At 39.1% G+C, this 15,445-nt stretch overlaps 1 protein-coding gene across 1 annotated transcript; it reads left to right on the top strand.

The window, feature by feature from the left end:
• Positions 1–95: 95 nt before the first annotated feature.
• Positions 96–1,226, top strand: SSTR1 (somatostatin receptor 1; the record flags this gene model as incomplete). The annotated part of the gene is made up of 1 exon (XM_083350854.1): positions 96–1,226. One exon carries the CDS (start codon positions 96–98, stop codon positions 1,224–1,226), a length of 1,131 nt encoding a protein of 376 aa, XP_083206980.1.
• Between the last annotated feature and the right edge of the window lie 14,219 nt (positions 1,227–15,445).

Genomic DNA, 15,445 nt, shown 5'->3' with positions numbered 1-15,445 from the left:
CCCGGGCACTCGCGCCGCCCCTGCCCCCCTGAGCTCGGGTCGACGGGGCGGAGGATGGCCCCTGCGCCAGGCTGGTGGCGGGCGCTGCTGGAGGCATGGACTCGGCAGCGGCTGGCAGGAACTCCTCCGGCCCTCCTGGCCCCAACGGCACGGTGAGCGGCGGCGGCGGCGGGGGCGGCGGGGGCGGCGGGGGTGGCGAGTCGCCGGGCAGCGGCAGCGCCATCCTCATCTCCTTCATCTACTCCGTGGTGTGCCTGGTGGGTCTGTGCGGGAACTCCATGGTCATTTACGTGATCCTGCGCTACGCGAAGATGAAGACCGCCACCAACATCTACATCCTCAACCTGGCCATTGCGGACGAGCTGCTGATGCTGAGCGTGCCTTTCCTGGTTACCTCCACGCTGCTCCACCACTGGCCCTTCGGGTCGCTGCTCTGCCGCCTGGTGCTCAGCGTCGACGCGGTCAACATGTTCACCAGCATCTACTGCCTGACCGTGCTCAGCGTGGACCGCTACATCGCGGTGGTGCACCCCATTAAGGCGTCGCGATACCGCCGGCCCACGGTGGCCAAGATGGTTAACCTGGCCGTCTGGGGGCTGGCCCTCGTCATCATTCTGCCCATCCTCATTTTCTCCCGGACCGAGGCCAACACGGACGGCACGGTGGCCTGCAACATGATGATGCCCGAACCGAAGCAGAAGTGGCTGGTGGTCTTCGTGGTCTACACTTTCCTCATGGGCTTCCTCTTCCCCGTGGTGGCCATTAGTCTCTGTTACATCCTCATCATTGCCAAGATGCGCGTGGTGGCGCTCAAGGCCGGCTGGCAACAGCGCAAGCGCTCCGAACGGAAGATCACGCTCATGGTCCTCATGGTGGTCACCGTCTTCGTCATCTGCTGGATGCCTTTCTACGTCGTGCAGTTGGTCAACCTCTTCGTCGAGCCCGACGACGCCACCATCAGCCAGCTTTCCGTCATCCTGGGCTACGCCAACAGTTGCGCCAACCCCATCCTCTACGGCTTCCTCTCGGATAACTTCAAGCGCTCCTTCCAGAGGCTCCTGTGCCTTAGCTGGATGGACAACGCCCCCGAGGAGCCGGTCGACTACTACGCCACCGCCCTCAAGAGCAGGGCCTACAGCGTGGAGGACTTTCCCGCCGACAACTTCGGCGAGTCAGGCAGCGTGTGCCGGAACGGGACTTGCACCTCCAGGATTACAACCCTCTGAAGGCAGCTTTCTGGCTCTCCCGGGCCGGATCCAACGGAGTGGAAGGGGGGCGGGCGGGGGAGATCGAGCCAAGAAAAAGCCTGGGCGGGGTGGGACAGGGAAAAGCGGCGAGAACGGCCCGTAGGACGGGCGCCCCCCCCCCCCGCTGGCCACCTTCGGCTTCTAAGCTGGACGCTCCTTCTTCCTTCCCTGGCAAGGAGTGAGTTCTTGGGCGACCTGGCCGGTTCTCCAGCCTTTCCCGCTTACCTAGCCCCGGAGCCTCGAGTCTCTCTAGTGCTTTCTTTGAGGTCCGCGGCCCGCGAGTGTGCTCTTTATCGGCGAGGGCGCCTGGCCTTGGCCTCAAGCTGAGGACTGCTGGATCCCCCGCGTGAAAGATTGCTGAGAGCTGCTGGAAGGTTTTGCTCCTGGCTTCAGAAAAGAAACCAAACCAAATCAGGACCCAGGTTGCCTTTATGTGTTGCAGCAGCATAAAGAGATGCTGAGGGGTGGGCTCAAAACATACCCCTCTAAAGGCTGTGGGTCTTTCTGATGGTAGGGGCGTGTAGTGTGTTGTTTCAGAAGTTGGGACTGGACTCAGTCTCGATAAGCTCACATGGTGTACTCAGTGGTTCGCCTGACCAACCAGCAGTATTTGAAACATGCAGGCTTAGCTTTACAACGATCCTCGTTTCTAAATGATTCCACAGTTCATCTTTGGAAAAGAAAGGTAATTCCAGATTTGCCAGAAGGATGGCAAAAACCCTTTTCACCCTTTCCAAGAACTTCCCCAGCAGGATGCAAATGATCCTGAGGCAGTGCAAACTATTAGATCTGCTGGGCACTCCCAGGAGAAAAGCTAACTATTCCATCAGCTTAATAGAAACGAATAATCTTATATCTTTTCCCTCTGGGTCCCTGCTGCAGGACCAATTTTCTGTTCACTGGCTTGGAGCAAGTTCACTGGAGGAAATGGCGATCCATCTGGAAAGGAAACCAGTCGAGTAGAAAGCAAGCACGGTTTTGTTATCTCAAAGCAGCAGCTGGCTGTTGATAAGATAGAAACCCCAGGCTCCCACTCTTTCCCAGCAACTATCAAGATCTGGGTCCTGAACTGCCAGCAGTGTTTGGTTTGGGAAGCATTGTGAATCAAGGGGAGGGGAGAACAGCAAGATTACACAGTTCTGGGCTGGTATTTGTTATGAACCACCAGCAGAGAGAAGTAAGGGACTATAAGGAGAAAAGAGTAGTTTTGTGAATGGATTAGGATTAGGATTAATTAAATTTATATGCCGCCCTTCTCCGTAAGGACTCAGGGCAGCTCACAACAATAAAAATTAAGAGACATAAAATACAAAAATTTAAAAAAGAATTAATGAATGTAAGAAATACGGGACAATTTAACACAATAAAAACCAAATTAAAAACCATGGTCAGTCCAGGCCCGCTTGTTGGAACATCCATGTCTTCAGGTCACGGCGGAAGGATCGAAGGTCAGGGGCTGTCCGCAGCTCCGGAGGCAGTTCATTCCAGAGGGTCGGCGCGCCCACAGAGAAGGCTCTCCCCTTGGGGGTCGCCAGCCAGCATTGCCTGGCTGACGGCACCCTGAGGAGGCCGACTCTGGGAGGCTGAGGAGGGGTTTTGTTTTTTTAAAGCCTTCTCTGAGATACCAAGATAACTTCAGCCACAAAAGTACTCACCAATGGTTACCTCAGAAAAAATATATCTGGCTTTAGGGGAATAATTGTTAAATTGCTTGAAACATTCAGTCAAAATTACCCTTCTAACTATTCAAAAGCAATTCAAAATGGAAAAAAGAAGGTAGCAAAATTCAAGATTATTTATTTACTTACTTACACAACTTCTACACCGTTGAATCAATCCGCCTCAGATGATTATTAGTAATTTGTCTTGCTAGATCTGGCCCAACATCATTTAGACCAGCGCTTATCTCCAAGTTTAAAAATCAACCAAGGAAAAGTCATAGGAGATGCAAAGCATTGTTGTGCTCTTGTAACTGGACCTCAAATTCAGTATGGGAGGTCTGTAACCTTTGTTCTCTTTCTAGAAAGCATAAATCCTATGGGAGACCTCTAGTGCTTCCCATTGTAATCATAATATATAGCGCTGAGAGTGGAGTTCTAGGCCTGGTTTGTTTTCAGTCATATTCTTTGTTATACTTTTTATTTATTCTTTGACTGTAATAAAGATTCGATTTGATTTGAGTCATATTCTGTCCCTTTAGAATTAGGATGCATATTTCACATAACTGATGGAGACTAAAAAAAAGAGTTCAAGAACAACAAAACGGCTAAATGATGATAGCACAAATGGCCTCATCTGACCAAATATTTTCTCTATATAAAGAAGCTAGGAAAAGATCCTACAAAAGAAATAAATAAAAAAACAAGGTGCTGGAGTGGGACTTGGGGAAGATCCAGACCACCCTCTTTTTCCCACTTCTACCCAGATGAAATGTATTCTTCATTTTGCATTAGTTTAATTTATAGTAGCTTGTTTAAATATTTTGCTGTGTGTTACATTTCTTGGGAGCCAGTTTTCAAATGTAAAATAAATAATTTTTCTTTTTATATTTCTAATTCTATGTAGATTCTATGTTGTGGAGACAATTCTCTATAAAACAGTCCTTAAAAATAGCTTTGGGAGTATACAAATTCATGATGCTTATATCTGTTTAAAGCACTTTCTTCGGTCAGAGAATGTTTGTAGTTTGGGAAGGAATTCCTTTTGTTCTTGTATTTTGTCTCCTGTCCTATATTGTTATTGTATATGCTTTGGAAAAGTGTTTTTTTATAAAGAATAATGATGGCTAAAATACATCTCTTAATATCCTTTGCTTTAGATTTATCACAAGTAGTTTGATAAAAAAAATAAAAATGCCCAAATAAAAAGCAGATCTGAAATAGAAATAATTCTAAATAATTCCAAATCTTTTCCATTTAATTTAATTAGCAGAAGGACCATTAAAAGGAACTGAGATAAGAACTGTGATAAAATAGATTCATATTTGCTTGAAAATATGTATTCATAAAGAACAGATCATTTTGGAATAAATCTATTCAAATTACAATCATGATCCCCTAATACTTTTAAAAATAAAAGTGTATTTTCACCATCATACAAGAGTATAACACCATCTTGTATGATGGTGTTAGTAAACATTTCATGTTTAAAGCAGGATGAGTTGAGAAAACATAACTTTATAATTACTCAACTTTGTTATTTACAATCCAATTTCCATGATAAATTCTTATCAATTTTATTCAGATAACTTGCAGAGGTTTTGACAATTTCTTGAACTTTAACAATAGTTCAGCTTCTTGCAATTTAGTTAATTAATTATTAATTAATTAATGTCAGTACTTAATATGGTACTTTTGAATGGGATGCAAATAGAAAAAAAAATCCTCAGTGCATTCGGCTTGAATTAATAATGTTCTTAATACTACAAAACTTAAACTCATTTTATCAAGCCAAATGTCCTATTAAACCTGTGAGAAAAATATGTATAATACTGCTGTAAATTAGATATTAAAACTGGCAACAATATTGTACTGTAATTAAATCACAGACATTTGTACTTTTCAACAATGTGTACATTGTTCAAAAGTACTTATTCATAGCCAAACGCTGCATTTCTCTCAGTGAAATTTGATTCTTTGCCTGAATTGTGCTTCCAGATTAATCAGAAAAAAAGGGAGGAGGGAATTAAGAACTAAAACTAGAAGACAAAAATAAGCCTAAATGCAGTTTAGTCTCTTCAAATAGGCCAGGGGTGTCAAACTCAATTTCAGCATTGCGGTTGCCCTCAAGGGGCCGGGTGGATATGGCCTGGGGGGGCGTGGCCTACTGGGTGGGTGTGGCTAGAGTGCATATGGCCTACTGGGTGGGCGTGGCCAGCTCTACATCGTTCGCATCAAGGGTGCCTATGGGGGCCTGGGCAGGAGTGGGACAGATTTAAGGGTCTCTGGGCCAGGCCCAAGGCAGTGGGGGCAGTTCCCTCACTGTTTCCAGGATGGCTTCGTGAGCCACATGAAACCACTTCGTGGGCCGGATCCGGCCCCCGGGCCTTGTGTTTGACATGTCTGAAATAGGCTGAGAACACTATTTGGGCAAACTTTGTTACACTGCTTGACAGAGCTATCTGAAAAAGTGCATTTAAAAAAGCTGGGGAAAAGACCTCTGAAAAGAATTATTCATAATCTGTGAAACTAAAGGGAAAATGTTATGTCTATTTTACAATTCAATCTTATGTGTGTCTAATCAGAAGTAACTCTCACTGGTTGTCACAGGACCTATTTCCCATAAAGGATGTACAGGATAGCAGCCTTACAAATGTCAAAAGATTGATCATTAACTATTTATTATAAAAGTTACCAAAATGCAAGATTTTGAATTATGCTTTTAACCTGTATTTTAGAGTATTAATTTGACATGTATTTTAATTCGTTAACTAATTGCACCTTGCCTTTTTTTCAGGGGTCCCTTTCCATGTAAATTCTAACCTGCCACTGAAATGAAAAGCATCAAATTGTTTAGGGCAGAAAGTTACTGTATCAGTTTATAATATTGTTTTACAATATTAGAACAGTATTTCAACTTTAGATCACTTATTTCCTTAAGAGAGTATCTATCCAATACTCTTATGTTGTGACCTTCCTCCAGCAATGCTGTAACTCAGTGTTAGCTTAATAAATAGATGTCTTTAACACTTATTTGCAATCCATTTTTTATTATTCCTCTGCAATTGCTTGACTGGTTTTGATCTTTAAAGGACATTGAAAAAGCATATAATTGCACATAGCCTTGACATTTATTGAGACAAATAAACAAGGATTTGCTTGTTCTTTTGTCATCATGCAAAGACATGTTGACAAGTGGGTGTTTTGAATTTCCTTGTGGATTAAAACCAACATTTTATCCATAATGTGCAAGACACATCTGAACAAGAAGGAATATAAAGACTGAACTGTCAATATTGAATTAAGAGATGGCAGATCATGACTCATCAGGTATGGGCAGGTGAAAGCCATTATTGAATTCCCAGCTCTACAGTGAAAAACTAACATCTCTAAAGATAAAACAATGTAAATGGGTATTGTGGCAGTAAAATTGGAAACACTTATTAGGATTGTGGACTCCTTTTGAGAAATTATACAGAAGGAAGACACAAGGGCAATTGAAATATGTGCTAAATTTCACAAAATATTTTTTCTTGGGAATAGGCAGTGTAATATATTCTTTGCAAAGTAATGTCTCCAGAGTTGGTTTTCATTCTATTTTCTTTATATATTTTGTAAAAAAACCCCAATGCCTTGAAAGTCCATTTAGCTAAGAATAAAACAGTATCTTGTAGTCTTGTCTGCCTATTGTAAAGTCCATTGAGAGAAGCAGTTCTGAAGCTTGAACCATAGTTCTAATGTAAACATATTGCACATTCAACATTTAATGGATGCAATATTGCTTAGAAAAAGCATGAAAACTACATTACCTTATATTTTACACAGATAAAAAAATTAGGGCATTAACAATGAAAGAATAGCCAGGTTTTTGTTACATGTTTTCATAAAAACCTTAATGCTGACTCACTTCATTCAATACAATAATTGTTGACATCATAAAAGCAAGTAGGTTTTAATGAGAAATGTTAATGGTTACATTAGTTACAAATCTTAAATAAAATGTGCTGTGCCAACAAAACGATTGCCTGACTATTGCTTAACAGCTGTTATACAATAGCACAATACCACTAAGTGCTATATTGGCACTATCTGCCAAAACACCAGAGTTAGATCAGTTGGGATTTGAGATGGAAATTCATCTATTGAACAATGTTGCAGCATTTTTCCAGATGTGTCAGTCAGTTAAAAACAAAGCATTATTAATTATAGGAGAGAATGATACACTATATAAAATGAACTAATTCTACCACAACAATCATTGTAAGGAGCATTAATATGTTGATTTTTGCATGCAGGCCCATGTGCAATGCATCACAATATCATGCTTGCCTCTAGCCAATTTTGATTACCCATGCAGATGTCCAGGATGAAGGAGTGGTGGGCTAACCCATATATTCTATTATAAATCTTGTTATTTTTTCAAACAAAAAATCTGTATAAAAAAGTTTTAATGGCTTTTTACTGAGTGTAAAAAGACTGTACAAAGAGAAAAAAAACAAACAATGGTCAAAATTATAAAGGTAAGAAAAACATGGGGAAAAAAGAAAATTAAGGAAAAAATCCAAGTTAGGTATTAATCAACACATGTACATATAGAATTATACACATCAATTACTGGTAGCTATATTTTACTATAATCATCCATAGTTTATCAATGCTAATAATCCATTCATAAGTTGCTAACAAAATCAATTTTGCACACCATTTACCGATTGAGATCACAACTTTTCTATTTCCAATGCTGGGGGGAAATATTTGTATCAATAGGTCAGCGTTAGAGATAACTCTGAGTCCTCAGGTTCGAAAGCTGAACAGTTTGACAAGCATGCAACTAAGCCCACTCCACAGAAGTTAGCTGAAGGGATGGCTCCTCAGTTGCAGGCTGAGTCAGCATATCCAGATCCTGGATATTGCCCTGACCAACGTCCTGAGCTATCCATGGTCCTGAAGCTGGGAGCCACAGAGAGCAAAGGAAACCAGCCAGAGAGGAAGAAGTGTGGCTCAGCAAATTAGTCCAGCAGGGAATAAGGACTAACCGGATTGGCTCTCAATATTCCCCTGTTCCCTGGACTGCAGTCCGAATGCTGCCTTCAATTTTCTGCTAATGACATCAAAGTATGTAACTCAATGTGAGGTATTACCTTGTTATAATTCTTGCATAATGTCAGCATGAAAAGTTCATGCATACATGAATTCCTTAGATGTATTTTATCAGAAGAAAAAGTTAAATATTTTTGAAGGTTTGGGTGATAATGACACATTAAGAACAAATTGTTCCTATACAAGAAAAACTGAAATATCAAGTAGTCATTGATTTGTATCCTCCAGAGAAGAATAATATGACCCAATTTCAACATTCATTTCTAATAGAGTCAAGCTTCATGAGATTTTACCACATCCATTTCACAGATAAAATATTCATAGTGACAGTTAATATGCCATTCATGTCAGATCATTTTGTACATTTCTGTATATGTATATATGAATTGCAATGTGCTTTAGGGAAATAAAAAAGTCTCTATTTTAATCATGGAGCCAATTAAAACTCAATGGGAGACTGAGTGGCATAAACTTGGCAAGGTTTGTGGGTAACTTATATAATAAAGTGGCATGCAGACTTGGGAATAATTCTGCAGCTGAATAGTATGGTCAAACATATTCTTCTTGTCACCTTGATAAGTTTATTTTCCATATTCTCAAACAGGGAATTGCTGTAAGAGACAAAGTATTGTTCAGAACCAAACTCCTGTATTATTAGTTAGCTAAGGTACATCATAGGGACACGGTGGCTCAGTGGGTTAGGACACTGAGCTTGTTGATCAAATGGTCAGCAGTTTGGCGGGTCGAATCCCAAGTGCCGCATAACAGAGTGAGTGCCTGTTACTCGTCTCAGCTTCTACAAACCTAGCAGTTTGAAAGCACGTAAAAATGCAAGTAGAAAAATAGGGACCACTACGGTGGGAAGGTAACAGCGTTCCGTGCGCCTTTGGCGTCTAGTCATGCCGGCCACATGACCACAGAGACATCCTCGGACAAGCGCTGGCTCTTCGGCTTTTAAACGGAGATGGGCACCGGCCCCTAGAGTTGGAAATGACTAGCACGCATTTGCGGGGGGAACATTTACCTTTACCTTTTTAAGGTACATCATATTTCTTGAGATTGTAAGCATTATAAGAAATACAGGTCATATTTATTTATCATAAATAAAATACCGAGTGCAACTTTTGATTTCTTATGCCAATATTTTATGATGGAAATTCACTAATAAAGAACTTCACATATTTTCTTCTTTTCTTTATACTTATTTAACTGGCAAAATATTCAAAGCATTTTTATCATTCAGCTATGAATATTCTCCCATGTCCTGCATATTTAATCATCTTACATAAATTAGTAATAGTTTGAAAGTATCTCTACTATATAGAAAGGAAGAAAATATAAAAGTTGTGTACTTAAAATAATTCTAAATATAATCAAAATGTAAAAATCTTTTAAGAACTTGCCTGGAGTTCATAGAATTCTTTACTTCTACATTTTAATATAAATCTGAAAGAGATGACTGAATAAATGAAAGTTTAGTTTCATACAGTTACGCTCATTTGTTTGGTAATCTGTTGGGTTTTTTTCAGGGGGAAAAATAAGAGAAGAAAAACCTAAAAACCTGGCTCTTTGAGCTATCTGGTCTGGACTGAGGGGTTTAATGTTTTTAAATTGTGATTTTAATTTTTTGTGGCTAGACTTAATTTAATTTTATTTTAATTTTATATTGTATTGTTTTTAAATTTTGCCTTGTAAACCGCCCTGAGTCCTTTGGGAGTAGGGCGGTATATAAACCGAATTAATAAATAAATAATAATAAATAATATACAAGCTGTTTCTACTGCATTATGCTGTGTATCCAAATCTATTCCAAAGGTTCTTCCAACTTTTGAGAACAGAGTTTGAGGGTCCATGAAGAAGCTGAAGAGGGAAACAGAATGAGTGAAAGTTTACTTGCCAACAGGGACATTCAGCTTAATTAAATTGTACCACTTATATTCTATATTAAAGGTGGAACAAATTCTGAAGTGATTTATCTTGGTCTGATTTGTTTACATTTCAAAAACCTGGCATTTTGACAGGGGTGGGAACTTTATACATCCTATCATCTATCTATCTATCTATCTATCTATCTATCTATCTATCTATCTATCTATCTATCTATCTATCTATCGTTTCCCCAAAAATAAGACCTATCCTGAAAACAAGCCGTAGCTTGATTTTTACATGTGTGCCTGATATAAGACCTACCCCCAAAATAAGCTCTAGTTAAGATCCCACCCACCCCGTCCCGCCATCTGGTTGTATGAGGTGGGGTGAGGTGTAAGTGTACAAATCAAGGTAGAGTGGGGAGGTGGAGCTTAGGACAACTGCAGCCAGGCCTCCCACGGCCTGACACCTGTCACACCGCTGCCTGGCTTCTTTTGCGACCACTTGTGGTCACTTGCGGCCAGATGCCATGTGGTACATTGTGTAGGTGCCACTGCTCACGGCAGGCCACATGGTGCATCACGCCGGTGTTGCCACTTGCGGCAAGACACTATATGCATCATGCTGGTGCCTCTTTTGGAAGCAAAAAAAATATACAACTGGGTCTTATTTTTGGGGAAACACGGTATCTATCTACCATCTAGCTATCATCTATCACCTTCTCCCACCTTCTAGCCCAATGGTTAGAAGAACAAGGTCTTCACAGCCCTCCAGAAGCCAAAACAGGGACAGATTCCCCTTGATCTCCAGTGAGAGGCTGTTCGGAAGGACTGGGACGGCCACCAAGAAGGCTGTAAGATCCATCAGGTGGCAAATTTAAGGGAGGGGACTTGAAGTACTTTCATTCTAGCTAACCTAGCAGGATGGGCAGATACCCCCATGGAAAGGCAGTCCTGCAAGCAACCTACATGGTACCATGCCATGAAAGATGATAACCAGTACCTTGGACTGCACCCAGAAAGTAACTGGAAGTCAAAGCAGGTCATACAGCAGTGGAGATACTCAAATGAAACAGTGGGGCATCCAAAAGTACATGTCCTACTGCATTCTGGACTAGCTGCAGCTTCCAGATGTCTTCAAGGACAGCCCCTTATTACAGGTAGTCCTCGACTTACAACAATTCATTTAGAGACCATTCAAAGTTACAACAGCATTAAAAAGGTGACTTTTTTACAGTTTATGACTATTTCACAATTATGACTATTGTCGCATCCCTCTGGTCACATGATCAAAATTCAGATGCTTGGCAACTGACTCATATTTATGAAGATTGCAGTGTCCCAGGGTAGATTCACCTTGCTGCGTTTGTTTATTCTTATGTTATTTTTATATTATCAGCAGCCTTTGTCAGGGAGGGAGCAAAACTTGCCAGACATCTGGAGTGGTATTGTGATGGAAGCTCTGCCCCATTTAAACTTGCATAGGGATTTATACAAAGGGTGGGCTCAGTTTGTTATTTTGACACACACACACATATACATTTCTATGGCTGCTGTTGCTACTTGTGTGTCTGTACTGTTGCAATTCCTTTAATGCTAGAGTAAAGTTGCTTAATAGTTCAGAAGAAGCTGAGTATTTCTCTTTTTGGGTGCCCCAGAAAGGAGGTAGATATCCCACATTGGAGGGATCCTGTATGCATTTTCTTAAGCCAAATAAAGTTTCTATGTTAAAGAAAGTCCTACAGGGATTTGGTTGTTTGTGGCATACAGGCTAAAATATCCAAAACCTACTAGTGTTGTTCTTACATAAGCAGGAAATAATGCATGTTGTATGGGTACACGGTTGTAATCTACACTTTGCTATCTTACTATAAAGTGTTATATGAAAACCTTGATTGTTCAAAGCCATAATGGACAATGGAGAGCAGTATCTATGGGTCCAGTTATTGCTTGTTTAATAAGCATATGGACAAATGTATAAGGAATGCATTTAAATTATGTAAGGAGTATGTTGCTTGAAGAAGGCATGTGTGCATTTTATATGTTGATAATACCACACTGTTGCCTGAGAATTCAAATAACGTCCAGTGAATGTAAATACATAAACAGTGCATAAATTTATCTGTGCAGTAAGCAGCCTTTGCTTATTCAATACCAGCTCTTTTTTTAAAAAAAAAGTTTGAATAATATTTTTTTTCTCACTTTCTAGCCATTATATGGACTGGAAATAATTCTACTAATTTTGCTGAAAAATCATTTTAGTTTAGATTAGGGTTTCATGCTGCAGAACTAGGCACTTTTATATAAAATTAAGCACAAAATTATAGCTCTAATCCAGGAATTTCCTTCCATTCCACAAAGTCTAATATCTGATACATCCCTGTCCTGAATGCACAGGATTCTCACCTGCCCTTCCAGTAGTAAGGAAGCACCACATGGGTCTGAATATTATGAATGAAAAATGATAGCTGTATCAGTAACAACCCTTGGTTTTTATAACGCTTAGTTCTAAATTTATTAGGTGTGTGTGTGTGTGTATGCGCGTGCGCAGATATGGTTCACCCAAGGTAAATATATATTGGATTAGAAAGGCTTAAGGCACAGATTTGCATAGGATGAAGTAGATTCCATAAAATTAGTATGTTCATACATATTCAACATTCTATTACCTCTCAATGTAAGAAATATTATAAAAACCACAGAAAAGAAGAAATAAAATAAAATAAATAAAGGCATATGTTAAGAAATTAAGCCATGTTAAGAAAATACAGCCAAACCTGATTTATACCAACACCATGTTATATCTCCCAAACCATTCTTACTTCCATATACATGTATTCACTTTAGATTGCCTTTTGTTCTCTAAAGTTCTTTTTGTTGAACTTCATCTTTGATTTCAACTTCATCTGTGATTATCTATTATTCTTTTTCTTTTAGCCCACTACTCAACTCTTCCTTCATGTATTTGCTTTGCAGTTTAATCATTTCCCTTTACCTAACAAGCAATCTTCACATACTTCTTTCATACATTCATACTTTTGTGTACAATCCACATTCACCCATTATCTCCATTGTTCTTTAACCATACACTTTTTAAGTAAACCATTTTAACTACATTCAACTTTCTTTTATGCTTCTCCCAACATATTCAGATCCAATTTTCATACAACGTAACAGTGTTTTTCAACCTCAGCAGCTTTAAGAATTACTGTAGGCCAGCTGGGGTACTCTAGGAGTTGAAAGAAGCACCAAATGGGTCTGAATATTATGAATCTTAGAATTGGAATCTTAGATCTTAGAGCAGGGGTCTTCAAACTTGGCCCTTTTATGACTTGTGGACTTCAACTCCCAGAATTCCTCAGCCAGTGTCCAAGTTTGAAGACCTCTGTGTTAGAGTAACCAAGGTTGAGAAACATTGATATACTAAAATGAGAAGCACATTCTTATTCACAGCTATTATCCATTCCTTTATTTAACATTTTTCCTTGTACCAAACACATATTATCCTCTATCTCTACTAGCATTTGTATGTCTTAATATTTCTCCAGCTTCTCCCCATTTTTCATACATGCTGTATAAATATACCAATTCATGTTTATGTGTAACTTGCCATCATTCTCGCCATCTTCCCTGTCAAACACAATTATCTTGGGCTTTGTTATCTTAATTTTCAGATCCATAGTCCTTGACATATCAGACAATACATCTAACATTCATTGAAAAAGCATTCAGGTTTTCAGCCAAGATTCAACATTGGAAACAAAACTATACAATTATTCACAGGCCCAGCCAACTTTCTCACACTAAGACATTTTATCAAAAACAAATTTACTAATTTCTCTATATAGTAGTCTTTATTTTCGTAATTTCTCTCTTTTTCATTGTATAATGAAACAATTTTCTAGTTGTCAGGCAAGACGGAATCTTCACAAACCACACTGCATAAGTGACCCAATGATTCCATAAGCAAAATGCATCTGCATTTTGAGTATATTGTTTAAGAATATTCAAAACTGTTCCTGGGTCAAAATTGCAAGTATAGTTCAGTCTTAGTCACTAAACTAAATAGGTTCATTGACACTTAGCATTTTATTTGCTGTGGAAAACCAAAACACTTATTTTCCCAGTAGAAAATCTTTGTTTTTTCCATGCCCTTCTGATCTTAAAAACCTAGCATAATCAGTATATATCCTTCAGGAATTTACATTAAAGATAAATATATGAACATTTTATATGTGAAACATTTGCATCTTTTCTCAGTAATCCCCATGTATCTGAATCATAAATCAATTAGACTGCAATGCTGAGGTTTTAGTTCCTAATTCAACTAAAATACTCTAGGTCCATATTTAAGATGCAAAAGTATATCTGGAGCTCCAGAAGAAAAGGCAGGCAGAATGAAGGGGGGGAAAAACAGAGGAGAAAAATAAGATCTAGTATTCCCACAGGCTTTAATTTCTCTGCTCCTGCTAAACTATTCCTACATGGACCTGCCTGCCCTTTTAATCAATAGCAAAGAACATTTACTCTAACCCTCACAACTTGTGTTCTGGCATATTCCAAATGAAAGCGTTCATATCCTAATTATATTTCTACCCAAAATATATCTGATATCCACTTTCAGATTTATGACCTGTCCTATGATAATCTGATTGTAAGGTTGTCTTATACTCAATTCATGGCAATTTGGATTACTGGACCTCCAGTCTTTTCTGAATAAAATTAGCTGCTTCCAATTAAAGCTCTGTATATGAAGTTTTTGAATACTGGTTCACAAACTTTAAAATGTTTTCTGGTTGAAATGTTCAACTTTAGATGTTCTTAATAAAAGCAGAACAAGAGAGTTTGACCTTTGTACTTCTACATTTGAAATAAAACTGCTAAAAATGCTCAACATTTCTTTTAAATAGTGTCTCTCTGTTCCTGATCTTACTGGGTTTATTTTCAAACTGACCTCTCCATGATATTTTACAGTGAAGGAGTAAGGCACCAAATCTCCATGCATTCATTTGTTGGTGTTCCAGTTATAGTAATAAATTTATAAATGTATATCCTCCCTTTTCCTTGAATTTCCTGAATTTTCTAAAGTGTCTCACATTAAATTCATCACTAAAAAAGTCAGCCGTATAAAATCCAGAACTACATCTTATTCATACAATGAAAAGCGAGTGATGAATGCAGCATCGCAGTCAATTCACAGATAAAATATTTACTAAGAAGTGGAAAAATGAAAAGATCTTTCTCCATTTTGGAAAAAGAATTCAAAATTCAACCAAGGAATGACTTAGATGCCAAGGATCTCTTACTGATTATTACCTGACACATCTAAGGAGCAAGACATCTAGAAAATAGTTGAATTATCAAGTTCAATTCATTAGAAAAGTGAGATGGAAGAAATTAAAATGATAGTTTAAGCCATCTATTAAATAGGGACATATTTGAAACCAGTGAAGTGCAATGCTTTTCATAGCATTGAACTAATATATACTAGTCATGAGAAATGTTTGAAAACTGCCCTATTTGGAGAAATTCCATTTAAGCAAGTTGGAACACAAAACTTTACATCATAAAA

This window comes from Vipera ursinii (genome assembly GCF_947247035.1).
Source record: "Vipera ursinii genome assembly, chromosome: 1".
NCBI classification, from domain to species: Eukaryota; Metazoa; Chordata; class Lepidosauria; order Squamata; family Viperidae; genus Vipera; species Vipera ursinii.
This window is presented reverse-complemented; position numbering and strand designations above follow the sequence as displayed.